This window comes from Meriones unguiculatus, chromosome X (assembly GCF_030254825.1).
Source record: "Meriones unguiculatus strain TT.TT164.6M chromosome X, Bangor_MerUng_6.1, whole genome shotgun sequence".
NCBI classification, from domain to species: Eukaryota; Metazoa; Chordata; class Mammalia; order Rodentia; family Muridae; genus Meriones; species Meriones unguiculatus.
Genome location: NC_083369.1, coordinates 140183179 through 140202627, shown reverse-complemented (window position 1 = coordinate 140202627; position 19449 = coordinate 140183179). Strand labels below are relative to the sequence as shown.

The following is a 19449-nucleotide window of genomic DNA, read 5'->3' as shown; positions in this document are numbered from 1 at the left end:
GCCCGTCATGACAGGAACAGGGGGACGTCACAGCAGCAGGAACTGAGAGGGCGGGTGCGGGTGCTCAGACCACTTTACCCTTCTCATTGAGTCTAAGACCCAACTTGTGGAATTGTATCACCCACACTTAAGGTGCATCTTCCTGCCTTAGTCAACCTACTCCCACCCTCCCAGGTGTGCCCGGAAGCTTGTCTCTATGTGATTCTGATTTTTGTTGTTATTGTTTTGGTTTTTTTGTTTGTTTGTTTGTTTGTTTGCTGTTTTCTTCTAATGTTGACAATCAATATTAATTCTCACAAATCTTCAGTTTAGATTTTTTTCCTCTGTTGTTGGTTTTAATGTCCCCTGTACACACACCCACTCTGAGAGGAAATCTATGCATATCAGCATGTACCAACAAATAAATCATTTAAGCCTCTGAGAGTGGGTGGAGAGATGGCTCAGTGGTTAAAAGTACCTACCGCTCTTTCAGAGTTCCCAGCACCCACATCAGTGGGTTCACAGCTGCCTGTAATTCCAGCTCCATGGGATCCAACACCCACTTCTGGATTTCACTCATCTACACACACCTGAAAATAAAATAAATCTTTAAAAAAAAAAAAAAAAACCCTCTGGCACAGCCTGAGGAATATTCTTATACAAAGTTTGACAAACTCTAATGTGAATTTTTCTCGTCCTTTCATTTTAGAAAGATTCGGAGGGATTATCCTTCCAAAATCCTCATCCAGCTGTGTGCTGCCCTGCTCCTGCTCAACCTGGTCTTCCTCCTAGACTGCTGGATTGCTCTGCATAATACCCGAAGTTTCTGCATCTCCGTGGCTGTGTTTCTTCACTATTTTCTCCTGGTCTCATTCACATGGATGGGCTTAGAAGCATTCCACATGTACCTGGCACTTGTCAAGGTGTTTAATATTTACTTCCAGAAGTACATCCTTAAAATCTGCATTGTTGGCTGGGGTATGTATAAACTTGCTTGAATGTTACCTGGAACTTTTCCCCCAAGTGTTTTGACTTTTAATCATGTGGAGACTTGAATCCCACTTGGAAATTTTCTAAAGGAGATTTGGACTCCTCACAGGCTACATACACTGTTTCCAGAACAATCTTATTGAGTCAGCAACCAGATTATTTCCAAGACACCACATTTTACTTTCCATTAAGTTCATAGTTCTTGGTGGCACTTACCACTGAGCTTAGTTCTGGTCTTTTCAGCTGATTGATACCTCTTCCTCTTAAGAGTCCTATAGATGGGTCTGGAGAGATGGCTCAGTGGATAAGAGTGCTGTCTGCTCTTCCAAATGGACCTCGGTTCGATTCCCAGCACCCTCATGGCAGTTCACAACTGTCTGTAATGCCAATTTCAAGGGATCTGACACCTTCACACTAAATGCACATAAAATAAAAAATTAAATAAGTTATAAAAAAAACAAAAAAGTAATTTAAATTAAAAAAAAAAGAATCCTGTAGATAATCCACAAGTATGTAGTGCCCTATTTTTTTTTTTTTTTTGACGTAGTTTCACACTTCACTGAAGACAGGCCAATGAGGCTAGCAGCACGCAGGTGAAGACCCTGGCTCTACGTGATGGTGTAGCATGCCCCCATTTTGCAAGGCTAGAAAAACAGCCCAGGCTGGCTTTCTCACCCCTTATGGCTATCCCTTTCAGCAGATTCCAACCATCAACACTCCCAAATTCCCTCTACTTCCTCAGTCTAAACAGTCCCTCCTGCACCACAGGACTGCAAGCCTTTCGTTATTTGTCACCCCACCTGTCATTGCATCTTTGTGAAGAATAACAAAACACACAATCGCCCTCACTCGTTCCAGAAAGAAAGCCATAGCTCCAGGTATTTGGACAGGGATTTTATCTCTTTTAGAGAAAGCTGAAATGCCAGGTACCCTTGTCAAAAACAAGCTCCTGCACCTCCACTGCTTATATATGTCTTTGACACTGAGGATCTAGTACAGAGCCATGAGCATGCAGGATAAGCACTCCAACAGTAATCTACAGCTTCAGCCTTCAGTTTTCTACTCTTTTTTTTTTTAAGTGGTATTGTTAGTAGTACAAATGAATTAGAACAAAGAATACATTTGACTCTTTCAGGCACCCCTGCCCATCCTTGTTGTTGTAGCCATTGTCGTTATGGTTATTTTATTTACCAGAGCGGTGAAACTGACTGACTGGTCTGTGTGTAGTGTGGGGTGGCTGGTGAGTGGTGGCACGGAGGTCTGCAAAAGCCCTTTCCCTAGATGAAAGCCATTTAAAACTGTCAGGAGCCCTCATGATGTGCCGCCTTTTAGCAGAAGTACTCATGGGCCCCTGAGAAAGCCAACATAGCAACAGTCACTAGCCCTAAGTTAGTGAAAAATTGTTTTTTTCCATTCATCATTGGGTTCCAAATAATCAGGTGAGGAATTTTAGTTGTCTAAGGAAAGAGCCATGGGGAATTGCTTACTCTTAAACTTACAGTCCAGACGTGAGTTCATGGTGGCACTAGCTGCTACAAGTGACCTCACCAGATCATTTCTTACTCCCTTGCATCCCAGCTGAAGGGAAGGAAGGCACCTCTATGGTTATTTATGAACCCCAGCTGATGAAGACTCTGCCTCAAGACGGAGCTTCTAAGATGGTTCTTGGTTTCAGGGGAAAGAGAGCGGAGGGCCTTGCAGCTAGTTTCTAGGGGTCAGAACCACAGTGGAGCAAATCACCTCTGCTTAAAGCCTATTAGCCAAAATTTAGTGCTGGATGCCAGTGAGGGTAGGAACATCCATCCAGATGCCAAAAGGAATGGAAACTGATCTGGTGAATAGCTAACCAGTCCCTGCCACACCACAGGAAGGAAGAGAGAATGATCTCCAGTTTTTCTTTCTCACCTCCTCCGTTATCAGAACTGTGTGACTGATGTCTCCCATGTTCCAGGGATACCAGCTGTGATTGTGGCCATCGTCCTGACTATATCCCTAGATAATTATGGCATTGGATCTTATGGAAAATTCCCCAACGGCAAACCAGTTGACTTGTGAGTACAAATTCATCTTAGGAAGTGTCCAGGGATCTAAAAAATTAAATCCTTTAAGAAAGTGGAGGATCTGATTAGTCTGTTGGCCATGTCTATTATCTTAATAAAATTTAAAATTATTTTAAAACAAGAACCTTCATCATGATGTGTAATCGGATTAACTAGTTGTAAATGCCAAGCTATTATTTAAGTAACAAATTAGGAGGAATTATTCTGAGAAATCTACCGATTAGGAAAAGGTATATTAAGACTCTTAACCTCTGATAAAAATGAAATGCTCGTGACATTATATTAATAAAGACATACAGACTAGGGATAACTATAATTTACATAGGTGAATGTCTGAATGTATTTAAGATGGTTTTAAGCAGGGTGGTGGTGGTGACACACAACTTTAGTCCCAGCACTCAGTCAGTTAGGGGGATCTCTTTGAGTTCTAGGACAGCCGGGTTGTTACACAGAGAAACTGTGTAGTTTTCTAAACAAAAAGAACTTTAAACAAAAAGAACTTTTAAAATATTCTTTTTTAAGATTTATTTTTATGTATGTATTTGTGGGTGTACACGTGTATGTATGTGCCACATGTGTGTGTGTGTGGAGGCCAGAAGAGGGTGTCAGATCCCTTGGAGCTGAAATTTCAGATAATTGTGAGATGCCTGGCATGGGTGCTGGGAAAGGATCTTGGGTGCTCTGAACCACCGAGTCATCTCTCCAGCTTTTAAAATATTCTTATTTACCAAGATAAACTCCTAGACTCTGTTCCCCAGAGCTAAAAATGATTGTGGAGAAAAGCAGTTTATTTATTTATTTATTTATTTATTTATTTATTTTACTTGAAGGGGGGAAAAAAGAAACATGTTTGTATCAAAACATTATAGATCCAGTGCATCACTTGGAGCAAGCATATTTTCATAACGATAATGTTTTCCTCCTGTCCTCTCCCCCATCCAGTTGCTGGATCAACAGCAATGCGGTGTTCTATATCACAGTTGTGGGATATTTCTGTGTTATATTTTTAATGAACATCAGCATGTTCATTGTCGTCTTGGTTCAGCTCTGCCGAATTAAGAAGAAGAAGCAACAGGGAGCCCAGCGCAAAACTAGTATTCAAGACCTCAGGAGTGTTGCTGGCCTTACATTTTTACTGGGAATTGTTTGGGGCTTTGCCTTCTTTGCCTGGGGACCAGTCAATGTCACCTTCATGTATATCTTTGCCATCTTTAACACCTTACAAGGTAAGCACTAGAGCATTAAATATGAACCCAAAGAGCCCAGTGGAAAGATAAAAATATCACTACCAAGAGTGCCTGCAAAGTGTCCTTTTCGGTGGCTGAAGATGTATTCCTTTCAAATCCAACTTATTGAGAGAACAGGAGCTTTGAGACCTTAGAAGAAAGGCATTTTTCTAATTTTGAGAAATGCATGGTTATTTTTCTTTTTATCCATTCTCATCTCCTTAGGGAAACTGTATTGAGGGAATCTGCCAGGAAATCTTTCTGAGAGAGATAATTACTCAGCTTTTTCTTGCTTCCTTTCTTTGTATTTTTTTAATTTTTTATTTAACTTTTATTAATTACACTTTATTCATTTTGTATCCCCCCATAAGCCCCTCCCTCTTCCCCTCCCGGTCCCACCCTCCCTCCCCCCCCCTTTCTGCATGCATGCCCCTCCCCAAATCCACTGATAGGGGAGGTTCTCCTCTCCTTCTTTCTGATCTTAGTCTATCAGTTCTCATCAGAAGTGGCTGCATTGTCAGGGGTTCTAGGTTATCTCCATGAATAGTCCTTGGTTGGAGTATGAGTCTCTGGGAAGTTCCCTGTGTTCAAATTTTCTTGTTCTGTTGCTCTCCTTTTAAACTAATTTATGAAAGCAGAACTTACACATAGAAAAAACTCAAATATCATGTCACTATGAGAGTTTACTACTTGGACCTAGGGATTAGGTTTTGGGGTTTGATTTGGAAACACAAAATGATAAATGAGAAGGAGAAGAAGAAGAAGAAGAAGAAGAAGAAGAAGAAGAAGAAGAAGAAGAAGAAGAAGAAGAAGAAGATAATAATAATGTAGTAGTAATAATAATACCTAAGTGGCAAAGTGGCAGTAATATTGGCCATGGGCTAATCCCTAGAAATTGCCAAGCTGCCCTGAGCAGGCCTGGGATGGGTTTGAAGGGTCCCGTTTGACTTTTGAGCTTCCCATAAGGTAAGAAAGCCCACACACTCTCATTTTGGGACGATAGCAGTTGTATTTTTTAGAAAAGTGAGTGACTAATTCCTTTTGGAACAGTGTTACAAAAATCTTGTCAGCTGTTAATTTTTAATGGAAGTACTTTAGCATTAAAAGCCCAGCAGGCTAATAGGTTTACATTACAGAAACAATAAAGAATTGTCCTCTGGCTTCCTCTTATTCCTACTCCTTTTCATTACATTCTCTGCTTATTTTCACATTGCTTTGGCTCCCGTACTGCCCTCCTGTGGTCTCATCAGGAAATAGATAATTTTGCTAGTTTTCAATGAAATCCCTCCCAGAAGTGTTGGCCATGGGTTCTTACTTGATTTGAACACACACACACACACAAACACACACAAACACACACATACACACACACACACACACACACAGAGAGAGAGACAGAGACAGAGACAGAGACAGAGATGGCTGGTATTTTTTTTTTTATCTATGACATACCAGTCCCTAAATTGGTATACCCAGGTGTTGAGCTATGTAGTATTAAATATAATACAAAAAGGGGAAATTATTTCAAAGGGTTTTGTTTTGTTTTGTGGTTGTTTTTTTGTTTTTGTATGTGTGTGTTTTTGTTTTTGTTTTTGTTTTTGTTTTTGAGGGAGTTGCTTTTCAGGCAGAGTGCAGTCTGTGTGAACATATGTAGCCCTGGCTGACTGGCTGAGCTGGAAGTCACGGGCTTAGCCTCAGACACACAGTGATCTGCTATCTCTGCTTCTCCAGTACTGGGATGATATAGGCATGTGCCACAACATTTGGCTTGAGAAAGGTTTTCTCTCCTAATGATGGGATGTTACAAGTAATAGTTACTTTAAGAGAAAATAAATAAATATGCTATGCAAATTCACATCAATCACTAACATGACAGCTCTGTACCTCTCTTCGTGTGGTTTAAGAAGCTAGCAAACTTGCCTCCTCTTCTCCATTTTTCCAGAATATCTTATTAGAACACAAATGGCTAGAAATAATTTGCTGCTTCTGTAAAAGGGAGCTAAGGCCTAGTTTTACAATACCTTCGCATTGATTAAAGATGAGCTGTGTGTATGCTTTTTTTTTTTTTTGGCTGGTGCATATCTCCATCCTTCCCTCCCTCACAAGTGTTGTTTCTCCCTTTATGCAACCATGGAACCCAGGGGGCCTCCCAGGGTGGCACTGGGCAAAGGTGTACAATGCCCGCGACCCCTTGAGGCTCCCACAGATGTACCCCATTAGAAATAATCTGGTTTTTGAAATGAATATTTTTAAAGTAGGTAGGTGTTGGTGAGAGAGAGATGGTTTGGATTTCATCCATGCAGCCCACAAATATTTACCAGCAAAAGCCTTTGTGTCTTGGCAGAGACAGTGCTCAGTAAGGATCCCTGGCCCACATTGCTAGAGACAGAGGTAGGCAGGAAGCAATTCCAAACAACTGTTCAAACCTGTAGCTAGCTTTCTATGCTCAAACATCAGGGGGAAAGTTCCTTGAGCCTTGAAGGGCGGCAGGGAGATTGTAGAGAAGTCAATACAAATACTCTGCAGACTTGATGCTCAGAGCAGAAGGCCCAAAAGGCCCAAGAAAGGGATCTGGTAGAAGGAAGAGGCACCTGAGACCAAGGAGGAGGTTACATTGGGCAGGACTTGGAACTAGATTGCACACCCAGAGGATTTAAGAGGTGGGATCCCGTGCACATGGCTTTTGCTACCTGGACAGGGAAAGATAAGAGCTGTGAAAATGCAGTTCCTTTTATAAGCACCTTGTCTTAAAAAAGATCTTTTTTTTATAGCTTTGGATTGTAGATATTTTATCAATTTATAACATTTCACTTTTTGTCCACAAATGCAAAAGATTTCCTCTTTTGTACAAAATAAATTGCCAAGAATCAGGTTTTATTTGGAATTCACTGTATAATGGTTTGGATTTTTTTTTTCTCTCCCTTTAGGGTTTTTTATATTCATCTTCTACTGTGCAGCAAAAGAGAATGTCAGAAAACAGTGGAGGCAGTATCTTTGTTGTGGAAAATTACGGCTGGCTAAAAAGTCTGGTAAAGATTTGCTTTCATTTTTTTTCCTCTTAAATCTCAAGAAAATAAATGTGAACATTAAGATGAAAGCAATCATTGTCAAGGCATTGTCAAATCTGAAAAGCGGGGACACAACAGAAAACACTGTTGAACATTCTGGGGCGAGGTGGGGGGCCGAGATGGAGAAGCATTCTTCCTACCTGAGAATTCTGTGAGCAATTGAGTTAGTGGACTGACTGCTTCTTGAGTGAAGCAACAGTGAAATATTGAGTTTCTTTCCTATTGAGCTCATGTTTTTCAGTTCCCAAAGTAAGTTTTAATATTTTCCTTCATAACATTGTAAGGCTTGACTCACCCCTTTCTCCACAGGTCCAGGATGTCAGTGGCTTTATTTATTAGCCAGCCAGACTTTATATATAAGCTTTGGCATGTATTTGGTTACATTGAAGTTCTTTTCCCATATTCTTAGTTGGCTAACAGAGCAAAGAGCCCATTTCTTTTTCTTTCTTTGTTTGTTTAAAGAACAATAAAGTCCTGTTTGAAAAGCTAGCTTTCCTTCTGCATGAATACTACCTTTCAGTACCTGATAGGTACTGGGGTTGTTACTTAGAAAATGTCTGCGTGTGGATCAGTCATTTGTATGGGTTCAAGACCAATTGCCACAGCAGAGCTGTCTTGTGTCCTTCTGAGGGAAGAGAGAGAGGCCCTGGGTTCCTTTCTAATTCAGTGGATAACTCCAGGCAATCCAATCAGCTCAGCCTTTAGTTCCAGGAGGACACGGGTTTCCTTTAAGTGAGGAGGTCATTTGAAAGGTAAACAGAGCAGCGAAAGTGAAGGTACCTTGTACAATCCGAGCTTGCAAAAACGCGTGAGTTCCCTCTAAGGCCTTGTGAGAATTCAATGGCTATAACTTGTTATCCTGTGACCTGTCTCTTGCGTTTGAGCTTCAACATACCGCCATTTTTCTGTCATGCTTATTCTGCTGTAGACTGGAGTAAAACCGCTACTAATGTTTTCAAGAAGCAGACTGGAAACCAAGGAGTATCCAGCTCTTCAAATTCCTTCCAGTCAGGCTGTAATCTCACTAACTCCACCACGCTACTAGTGAATAATGATTGCTCAGTGCACGCAAGCGGGAATGGTACGTATGCATGTCTCAACAGAGTGTCTCTCAAGCCAGAGTTTATTTTTTTGAAGTAGTTCATTTTGAAAAGCAACCTAAAAGATAACACTTATGACGAGTGGCTCAAAACAGAGTTTTCCGTAGGAACCAGGACATTGATAAACCCAAATTTATTCACTTTAGAGGAAATAACAAAACAACTTTAAAAAAAATTTTCGTTTTCCATAATGGGAACTGACCATAACCTAAAAGTTTTTTTAATGTTCAAAATCTAATTTAAATATTGTCCAAAGGCTTCAATAGTGTACTATTCTGCGAGAACAGTACCTAAGTGATCAAGCAATATGAATTCTGAAAATCACATCTATTACTCATGCATATCTTTGGCACTTTGAAACCTTCCTGTTTTTGGCTTTTCATGATTGTTAATCCTTTCCCACAACGTGGCTGCCCTGTGACAGCAGCCAAGTCCCCCTGAATATATCAAATGCTGGAAGGTGGATTGTGAGCAATATTGGTCACTATCTGTGTCATTCATATATGAAAAGATTACTGCAGCTTCTTTCACTCACTAAGTCTAAAATCTCCAGCTAAAACTTGATTACGTTTTCTTTTCTCTCCAAGACTTGGCTGTTCATTGTTCATAAAGCTTACCTTACTTATATTTGCCCTCTGCTTCTTAATATATCTTTTGCATTTTATTAAAAACGTATGCTATGCCAGTATATTTCTTCCAATGTACAGTTGGCCTTTATCCATTGTTTTCAGATATTCGTTCTTTCCATTACTAATTCAAATCAGCTTCTGAGAAGATTCATGTCTCTACCAACTAGTCCTTTAGTCTCATAATGATGAGGTCTTCTGAGAGTTTGATTTTAAAATGTACAGTTGGGGGTTGGCTGGGGAAGATGACTCAGCGAGTGCTTTGCAAGGGTGAGGACCAATTCCCCAGAACACACTTAAGAGCCTGATGGGTGTGGTGGTCCTGCTATAATCCTAGCACACAAGGGGCAGATGGAGACAGGGAAACACCCAAGCAAACTGGCTAGCCAGACCAACTGAAATGGTGCGGTCCCAGATTCAGTGAGAAACCCTGCCTCAACGCAGAGTGAAGAGCAGTCCAGGAAGACGCCTTCCATCAACCTCAGGCCTTCACATGCATGCACACAAATCCTGCCTGTGCATTTGTGCACTCACATGAGCACACATACATGCTAGCATGCACATGTATACTTACCACATATGTTTGTTTGTTTGTTTGTTTGTTTTGGTTTTTCGAGACAAGGTTTCTCTGTGTAGCCATGGCTGTCCTGGAGTTTGCTCTGTAGAAGAGGCTGGCCTCAAACTCACAGAGATCCACCTGCCTCTGCCTCCCACGTTCTAGGATTAAAGGCATGCGTGCCACTACAGCCCCGCCCACACAAGAACTTTAACACAAAGAAAAGAACAACAGATTCATTGACATTCCAGACCTCTCAATCTTAGGCACAGGTGACACTTGGGGCTAGGAAATTCTTTTTAGAAAATTACAAGATATTGAACTTAGCCTCTCTACTCAGCAGAACCAGCAGTGCCCTCCCCAGGTTGCAGCAAGCAAAAAATGCCCTAAACACTGTCCCCTGAGGGGACAAGTAATGAATTTTTAAGAAATTGCTGCCTGGGGCTGGAGAAAAAAAAAGGATTGGCAGTCAAGAGCACTGACTCTTGGAGGAACTAGGTTCAAATCTTGGCACCCACATGGCAGCTTACAAGTGTCTGTAATGCCAAGATTTGGCATCCTCCTATAGACATACATGCAGCCAAAACACCAATACACATAAAATGAAAAAAATTAACATTTAAAAAAAGAAATTGCTGCCATGTGGCCTTATAGCATCACCGTTAATACCAAGAGTACAGTTCTGGATCCTTGCCAATTTGCCATCTCAGGAATGATTCACTGTAGGTCCCTGGAGTGAAGACAGGGAGATGAAGGCTGATTAATAAGAGTGAGAAAGCAAGCTGGAAGGAGTGAAATTATAGGATTGAGCTAGATCCCCCAGAAGCCTTAGACTCTCGTAGGGGTGGGGGGTTCTTGGTCCATAACTAGAGTTTTCCATTTTAGGAAAAAAGGTTCAGAGATAATGCTTCACCTGCCAAGCCCTAAAAAAAAAAAAAAAAAAAAAAAAAAGCTGTCATTCTTCAGGAAGTCAGATTTTATAGAAGCAGGTCCATTTTGACACCGGTGTTTGACACAGCGAGTTTTGGTACTTGCAGTAAGGGGAGGTCACTTTATAGTCAACAGTATGGCTAAGTGTTTTATAAAATGATGATATATCTCTCTGATGAACATCTCTAACTTGTTGGCCCTCATACCAGACAAGAGGAGTGGCACTGGGATTTTCAGAAAAAGAAACCAGCGGCTGAGTGCTTTATTACGCTGGTACAAATTGTTCCTGTAACCAAAATGTGCTCAAACCAAAATGCCTAAGTCAGAACAGCTGCCTCAAACAATTCACATGCCCTGTTTGAACTGTGGCACAGATGGAGCTGTGTTAGCCATATCCACTTCATTTTCATGAGTGTGACACATATTTCAGTTCTTAGCTGTCTTACAGCCATATAATTTAGTACAGAGGGCTATAAGCTGACACTTTGGAAACAAGCTGAAGTATTCCATCCATCACTTTTGAGCCACAGAAGGTCAAGCAGAGCAAGTAATTTCTACAACCTTTGTCTTATCCTCTGGGAAATGGGGATAATAGGTAGCACCAATGCCTTAGCACTAGCTATAAGTGAGGCAATATGTATGATGCATTCAGTGCTATTCTCATCTGTATTATGGCTGTGTCATGAAATAACCAGTGGGCTTATTATTCAGTTTTGCATATGGCCTTTCAATGCTACAATGATCAGAAGGATGATGCTAAGTAGCTAAAAATACTTAGGATTTTTTAGTCCTGAGGATCTGAGGCCACCAGTGGTAGGAAGGTCTAGGTCTAATTCCAGGTACCACTGAATAAATACCCTGCTATTCTCTGGCTAGACTCTTAGGTTAGAATCAGTGGCTTCTTCTCGGGAAATTGTGCTATTAGGATAGTCAGAAGACAGATTTAGAAATGGCTATAGAGAGATAATTTGTTCTTGCCATGACTGTAGATGATTGCTTTCGGCTTGTCTTCTAATACAAAATTTTATGAATTTATGAATCATAGGGAACCGGGAGCAATTGAGAGTGTCTATAATATCTCTGGTAATTTTGAATAGCTCATCTTATACACAGTTTAATTCAATATGTTCAATTGGAGTTAGGAAATTGGAATTTGAAAAAATAAAAAAAAAAACTTGCTTTGCTTCTGTTTTGACTATTTCAGGTTTTAAAAAATTCCATAGAAATCATATTTCTGATCAACTTCAATAAAAGTTGTTGCCAATAAAAAATGATGTTAGGCTATATAATGCTTAATTCTTATCTCTATAATTATTGTGACGGTATTATTTAACCCACTATCACAATCAAATAAAAAAAAAACACAGACACCCGTTAGATTTTATAATTGCCTTAAAACGCCTTGGGCTGGGCAGATATTTCACCTACACTGTCTCAATAACCTCACCATCCATCCCCCAGCCCCCATCCAATGCCATCCTCCTTAACCATCCTTATCTTGGCTACCTTCCAGCCATACTCTTACAAATACTTGCTTGTGTTCTTCATCTGGTCCTTTCCATGCCATTATTGGAGTCCTTCCTCCTGGCCCACGTGGTTTCTTCTCCATGCTAACCCATCGCAGGGTCCTCCTTCCTCCTCTCTTCCTGTCAGTCTTTTTCCAGGGATTCTTTTGAACCCAAAGTCCAGGAACCTTAGCCACAACTATCCCATTCTGCCCTGCCCAGGTTTTAGGCCTTTAATCAACCAATCAGGTATAATGTCTTAGGCAGGTTTACACAACAAGGATGGGTTTATCCAGACAGTCACCAGATCATGAGGGCGAGTAATTAGCATGAAAATACAAGCATCAGACCAACCCCCAACAAAAAGTGATCAATACAAAGACTTAGAATGGGTATATTTAAAAGATTCATTTCCAGGGAAGGCGAAGCTTGGTAGGACTTGAGTGCTTTCTGTGGACACTTCATGACACCGACTTTGATATTCTTTATCCAGGCAATGCATCTACAGAGATGAATGGGGTTTCTTTCAGTGTTCAGAATGGAGATGTGTACCTTCACAATCTCACTGACAAACAGCACATGTTTAGTGACAAGATTCCTGAAATGGTAAAAGCTGGATGGCATTCAGAAGGACTTCAAAGCGGGAAGTTTAAACTTTTTTGAGCAAATGTGATTCTTTTCTTCTAAAATCAAAGCATGACGTTGATATTGTGATGTGTCCAGTTTTCCTTTTACACAATGTAAGATGTATGAAAATCAGCTTGTTTTCTTCTCAGCAACCTCTGAACGAACACAAGCTAAGTGAGGGTAATGGTTACTAATGGAAGAAGAAACCATGACATTATTATGGTCTCTTGACCGTTGCAATTTGGTTTCTCAGCTTTTATTTGAAAGAAGATGGATGTTAAAAAACCACAGAATAAGATTTAGAAAAAGAGAAATGAACGTTCATTTCCAGTTCCATTTTAAAGAGGCTGTTATCTTTGATAACATTTTAGGGGGGAAATGTTTATTTCAGTCTGTTGGTGAGTTTAGTTGTGCATGCCTTTGTTGTATATAAGCTAAATTCTAGTGATCCACACATCAAAAATCTTATCTTTACCTTTTCATATTTATTTTCTACTGTGTAAATTTATTCTTTTTATAGAATCATGGTTGCTTCCTTTTGTCTAATGTTGACAACTTACCAGTGAATTCTAACCCTCCTTTTAGAAAACATATAGGATGTGAAATTCAAAAACTTCGCTGAAATCAAGAAACAATGATAAAGGCAGCCTGAACAATTATAAACAGACAATGCCACAATTAGTTAGGTCTTTCACTAAGGCGTCCTTGCATATATTTTAAGTAAATGTTGTATCCCAGACTAACCATAGTAGTAATATCTGTTTCTGTGTGTGCTCACTTATCTTTGCAAATTTTCTTCTCCAAATTATTTAATTATTTTGTATTTATATGTTACAATTGACAAAAAAAAATGTTAAAATCAATAAATTTGCTGTTACGTCCTGTAAGCTTGGTTTGCATTCTCTTCCCACCCACCGGCAGCATGGCATATAGTAAAATACACATTCTGAAGATTGGAAGTGTGAAATTGGAAAATGGCTTGTCCTGCTTCATAATAGTGGTTTCCAGGGGCTGTTTAATAATTTATCTTACTCTTTAAAAAGCTTCTCTTTAACATGTGTTGTCATTGACCTGTAGGAAATGTATGAAACTCAGTTCAGATCCCATTTAAATATCAGGTTCCTCAGCCTCAAACAGTGGGACTAGTGAAAACAAGATTGAAGAGGCTTGGAGTTGCTAGTTGGTATCTGGTGTCCACAAATGGGGAAAGCTGGCTTCACCTAGACAGGTGCCATCTGAGCAATCTGTCTTTCCAAGCTCCTCAGTGCCCACAAAGAAGCCATGGACTGGAAGGTGATAAGACACTCTAGATTTGAGATTGGGGGTAAGGGGGATGAGACCTCAGAAATCAGTCTTCCAATGTAATGTACATACCAGAGTGCACTTAAAAAGCACAATGTCAAATTCCTTCAGTTCATACCATCCTTATTTTTTTGTATTATGTTTCATGGCTGGTCCTTAAGCTGAACCATCTTGGGCTTTTGTTTATTTGTTTGTAAGTTCAGAGAAATAACATGGTAAGTGTTAGGACTGTGCAGCAAAGTTACACAGCGGGTACATAAATCACACCATGCAACTGGTTCCACATGGGAGGTGTTTTTTTTTAAGGGAAGGGGGAGGGGATCACATAGACTGTCTCTGGGCAAGGTAGGAGGGAAAGAGAGAGGGAGAGGGAAAGAGGGGGAGAGACAGGTGGGAGAGAGAGAGAAGGTCGTGCAAGTTTTCTTATAAGGTGACACAGAGCATGTGCAGGTGGCTTTAGGTGGTCTAGGGGTGGTCCGTGGGTGGCCTCACAGATGTCTGATATTCCATTTGTCAAGTCCCTTGGGGCTAGCCTTTGAGATGCCTGCTTAAGGATCCCAACAATAAGTTAAAGACAAAATGTTTCTGGGAAGTATCTTCCTCTGGTTTCAAAATTGGTCCTGAACACTGGGACTGTTTTAAGGGAGACAAAGGAGCTACTATTATTCAGGGAATGTCAAAGCAGTGCCCACCATCAGAAGTGTTTCCTCAGTGCACTGGAGAAATTTCCCCCAGAATATGCTGTAATCATTAATACTACCTAGAAACTAGGTACTCTACTTGTTCTCATCAGAAGAGCTATTGGCCATAAACTCTTTATTACAACCAATCAGCAGTGAAACAACAGATGATAGGTCTCTTAGCTTGCCTCTAGGCATCGAGGGCTGTCTGACCTTCAAGTATCTGAGCAGGCATGGAAGGACAAGTATTTACAAATATATAGCCAGCAACAGGCCATAGAAATGACAATACCAAAATCTGGCCAGCACTTAGCTATCTGCCAGTACAGAATTAACACTGAAAAGACAGAGACACATCTTCACATAGTAGTAATATCTGTTTCTGTGTGTGCTCACTTATCTTTGCAAAATTTCTTCTCCAAATTATTTAATTATTTTGTATTTATATGTTACAATTGACAAAAAAAAATGTTAAAATCAATAAAATGTGAAGTATAGTCACCCCAACAGAAAAGTAAAATGATTCCAGGTCAACTTAACTAAATTGTCATAGAAATAACTTAATTTGGTTAATTGGTTAGTTTCAGCAAGTTGGTTAAGAATGGTCTCTGTCTAGTCAGAGATGGAGTACATTACTTTAGGGTCAAAAGACATGATGTCTTCACTTTGGTGCTGCCCTCCAAGATGGCTTCTTAAGAAGCTTCCAATGAGAACACAAACCATCTTAAAAATAAGCAATGATACCAAGTTTTTATATTCAGAAAAATATAGGAAATCTCCAGTAAAGATACATACAAAGATTACTAAAGGGGTTCAATGATGATAATTTAATGTTTAATCTTATTTACTCCCAAATCCTACATGGAAGAACACCATATGCTGCTTTACAACTCAAGAAGCATTATTAAAACAAATTTAAAAAGGGTTAAGAAAAGGGATGGTAGTAAGTATTAGTACTTATATAAAAATGCCATGCACACAATCTTAAAACCAATGAGGTTATGTGTTATACCCAGATCACTAGATCCAAAAAGACCACCAGAAGTCAATTGCAAAACATATGAGGATTTTTTCTTAAAAGCTCAAGCTCAAGTTGCAGCGACCTCCCTGGTGAAGAGGAGAAATGTGGCCTGGTGGTCTAGGGGAACAAGATTTTTAAAGGGAAAAAACTGCAAGGTGGGGGGTAACATGTCTCAGCATTACATGATTGGGTAAGGGAAATTGACTTTTGAAATGATTGGTTTACTTTAGGCAGCAAGTCCATAACCAGTCCTGGCCTGGCTATATGGGTGGGTTGCCAGGGGACGGTATCTCTTTAAGTGGTTCCAGTCATCTGGGCTGGTTTCCTAGCAACCGTATCTCTAGTGTGCAGGAAAAGAATGCAGTAAGGCTGGTTCCTCCCTGCAGGCAGCTGGACAAGTTTCCATCTGTCTAGCCTTTGCGCAGGCTTGTGCTTTAAACTTTAAACCAATACCCCCCCCCAAAAAAAAAACCCTAATATGTATTTCTTTGGTTTCTCAGATGGAGATGGAGAGAGGGAGGGAAGGAAAGAGAGAGAGATGGCAGGGGAGGGGCACCCCCACAGAGAGAGGGGAGAGAGCAGAAGAGGAGAGATCTAGAGCAAGAGAGTAAGAGAGTAACAAAGTGGCAGGTTGGTCCTTTTATGGAGCAAATGAACCATGCCTGTCAGTGCAACTACCTGGCACCTGGCAGGGGACACATAATGACATCATAGGTTGCCAGGCACCCCAGAAGCAGGCTGCCTAAATACATTCCTCTCTTTTTTTAAATACATATTTTTTTCTTTTCTTTTTTTTTCTTTTTTTTTTAATTTTTCATCAATTACACTTTATTCATTCTGCATCCCCCCATAAGCCCCTCCCTGCTCCCCTCCCGATCCCACCCTCCCTCCTCCCTCTGCTTGCATGCCACTCCCCAAGTCCACTGATAGGGGAGGTTCTCCTCTCCTTTCCGATCTTAGTCTATCAGTTCACATCAAAAGTGGTTGCATTGTCCTCTACTATGGCCTGGTAAGGCTGCTTCCCCTCAGGGGGAGGTGATCAAAGAGCAGGCCAATCAGATTATGTCAGAGGCAGTCCCTCTTCCCATTACTATGTAACCCAATTGGACTCTGAACTGCCATGGGCTACATCTGTGCAGGGGTTCTGGGTTATCTCCATGAATAGTCCTTGGTTGGAGTATGAGTCTCTGGGAAGTTCCCTGTGTTCAAATTTTCTTGTTCTGTTGCTCTCCTTGTGGAGACCCTGTCCTCTCCAGCTCTTACTATTTCCCAGTTCTTACCTAAAATTCCATTCACTCTGCCCAGCAGTTGCCCATCAGGCTCAGCATCTGCTTTGATAGTCTACAGGGCAGAGGCTTTCAGAGGCCCTCTGTGGTAGGTTCCTAGGTTGTTTCCTGTTTTCTTTTTCTTCTGATGTCCGTCCTCTTTGCCTTTCCAGATGGGGATTGGACATTTTAGTTAGGGTCCTCTCTCTTGTTTAGTTTCTTTAGATGCACAGGTTTTAGTGGGTTTGTCCTATGTTGTATGTCTATATGAGTGAGTATATACCATGTGTGTCTTTTTGCTTCTGGGACAACTCACTCAGGATGATCCTTTCCAGATCCCACCATTTACCTGCAAATTTCATGATTTCCTTATTTTTCATTGCTGAGTAATATTCCTTTGTGTAGATGTACCACAATTTCTGCATCCATTCTTCAGTTGAGGGGCATCTGGGTTGTTTCCAGCTTCTGGCTATTACAAATAAAGCTGCTACAAACATGGTTGAGCAAATGTCCTTTTTGTGTACTTGAGCCTCTTTTGGATATATGCCCAGGAGTGGTATGGCTGGATCTTGAGGAAGCGCTATTCCTAGTTGTCTGAGAAAGCGCCAGATTGATTTCCAGAGTGGTTGTACAAGTTTACATTCCCACCAGCAGTAGAGGAGGGTTCCCCTTTCTCCACAACCTCTCCAGCATGTGTTGTCACTTGAGTTTTTCATCTTGGCCATTCTCATGGGTGTAAGGTGAAATCTCAGGATCGTTTTGATTTGCATTTCCCTGATGGCTAGTGAGGTTGAGCATTTCTTTAAGTGCTTCTCTGCCATTTGGTATTCCTCTACAGAGAATTCTCTGTTTAGCTCTGTTCCCCATTTTTTAAGTGGATTACTTGGTTTGCTACTTTTCAGCTTCTTTAGTTCTTTATATATACTGGATATTAGCCCTCTGTCAGATAAAGGGTTGGTGAAGATTCTTTCCCAATCTGTAGGCGGTCGCTTTGTTTTGATGACGGTGTCCTTTGCTTTGCAGAAGCTTTTCAGTTTCATGAGGTCCCATTTATTGATTGTTGCTCTTAGAGCCTGTGCTGTTGGTGTTCTGTTCAGGAAGTTTTCTCCTGTACCAATGAGTTCTAGGGTATTTCCCACTTGTTTTTCAAGCCAATTTAATGTGTCTGGTTTTATGTTGAAGTCTTTGATCCACTTGGACTTCAGTTTTGTGCAGGGTGATAAGTATGGATCTATTTTCATTTTTCTACATGTAGACATCCAGTTGGACCAGCACCATTTGTTGAAGATGCTATCTTTTTTCCATTGAATTGTTTTGGAGTCTTTGTCAAAGATCAGGTGTCCATAAGTGTGTGGGTTTATTTTTGGGTCCTCTGTTCGGTTCCATTGATCCACCATTCTGTTTCTATGCCAGTACCATGCAGTTTTTAAAACTGTTGCTCTATAGTACAACTTAAGATCAGGGATGGAGATACCTCCAGAAGATCTTTTATTGTAGAGGATTGTTTTAGCAATTCTGGGTTTCTTGTTATTCCATATGAAGTTGAGAATTTTTCTTTCCAGGTCTGTAAAGAATTGTGTTGGTAATTTGATGGGCATTGCATTGAATCTGTAGATTGCTTTTGGTAAGATGGCCATTTTTACTATGTTAATTTTGCCAAGCCATGAGCATGGGAGATCTTTCCATCTTCTCTAAATACATATATTTTTTAATTTATTACAGTTTATTCACTTTGTATCCCAGCTGTACCCCCACCCTCATCCCCTCTCAATCCTGCCCTCCTTCCCTCCCTCATCTCCTCCCATGCCCCTTCCCCAGTCCACTGATAGTGGAAGACCTCCTCCCCTTCCATCTGACCCTAGCTTATCAGGTCTCATCAGGACTGTCTTTCATAGACTTCCTCTGTGGCCTGGTCAAGCTGCTCCCCCCTCACACGGAGGTAATCAAAGAGCCAGCCATTGAGTTCATGTCAGAGACAGTCCCTGTTCCCCTTACTAGGGAACACTTGGAGACTGAGCTGCCACAGGCTACCTCTGTGCAGGGGGTCTAGGTTATCTCCATGAATGGTCCTTGCTTGGGGTGTCAGTCTCAGAAAAAACCCTCTGCTCAGATATTTTGGTTCTGTTGCTCTCGTTATGGAGCACCTGTCCTCTCCAGATCCCAATACCTCCCCTTCTTTCATAGGATTCCCTGCACACTGTTTGGCTATGAGTCTCAGCATCCGCTTTAATACCCTGCTGGGTAGAGTCTTTCAGAGGCCCTCTGTGGTAGGCTCCTGTCCTGTTGTCTGTTTTCTCCATCTTCCAATGTCTATCCCATTTGCATTTCTGAATAAAGTTTGAGTATCTTACCCAAGGTTCTCCTTCTTGCTTAGCTTCTTTAGGTATACAGATTTTAATACGATTATCTTGTATTATATTTCTAATATCGATTTATAAGTGAGTATATACCATGTGTGTCTTTCTGCTTCTCAGGATAATCTTTTCCAGTTACCACCAGTTGCCTGCAAATTTC

The 19449-nt window shown here is 40.8% G+C and overlaps 1 protein-coding gene across 3 annotated transcripts in view; it reads left to right on the top strand.

The window, feature by feature from the left end:
- Window positions 1–13546, top strand: part of Adgrg2 (adhesion G protein-coupled receptor G2) — a 128789-nt gene extending 115243 nt beyond the window's left edge. For 2 of the 3 annotated variants that reach the window (XM_060374625.1, XM_060374624.1), the window contains 6 exons: window positions 689–957; window positions 2921–3020; window positions 3972–4255; window positions 7183–7284; window positions 8252–8404; window positions 12534–13546. In XM_060374625.1, coding sequence (XP_060230608.1) covers window positions 689–957; window positions 2921–3020; window positions 3972–4255; window positions 7183–7284; window positions 8252–8404; window positions 12534–12703 — 1078 coding nt within the window. In that variant the 3' untranslated portion in view covers window positions 12704–13546. The remainder of the gene's footprint in view (window positions 1–688; window positions 958–2920; window positions 3021–3971; window positions 4256–7182; window positions 7285–8251; window positions 8405–12533) is intronic. The other variant, XM_060374626.1, reaches the window with a different exon arrangement.
- The last annotated feature ends 5903 nt before the right edge of the window (window positions 13547–19449 follow it).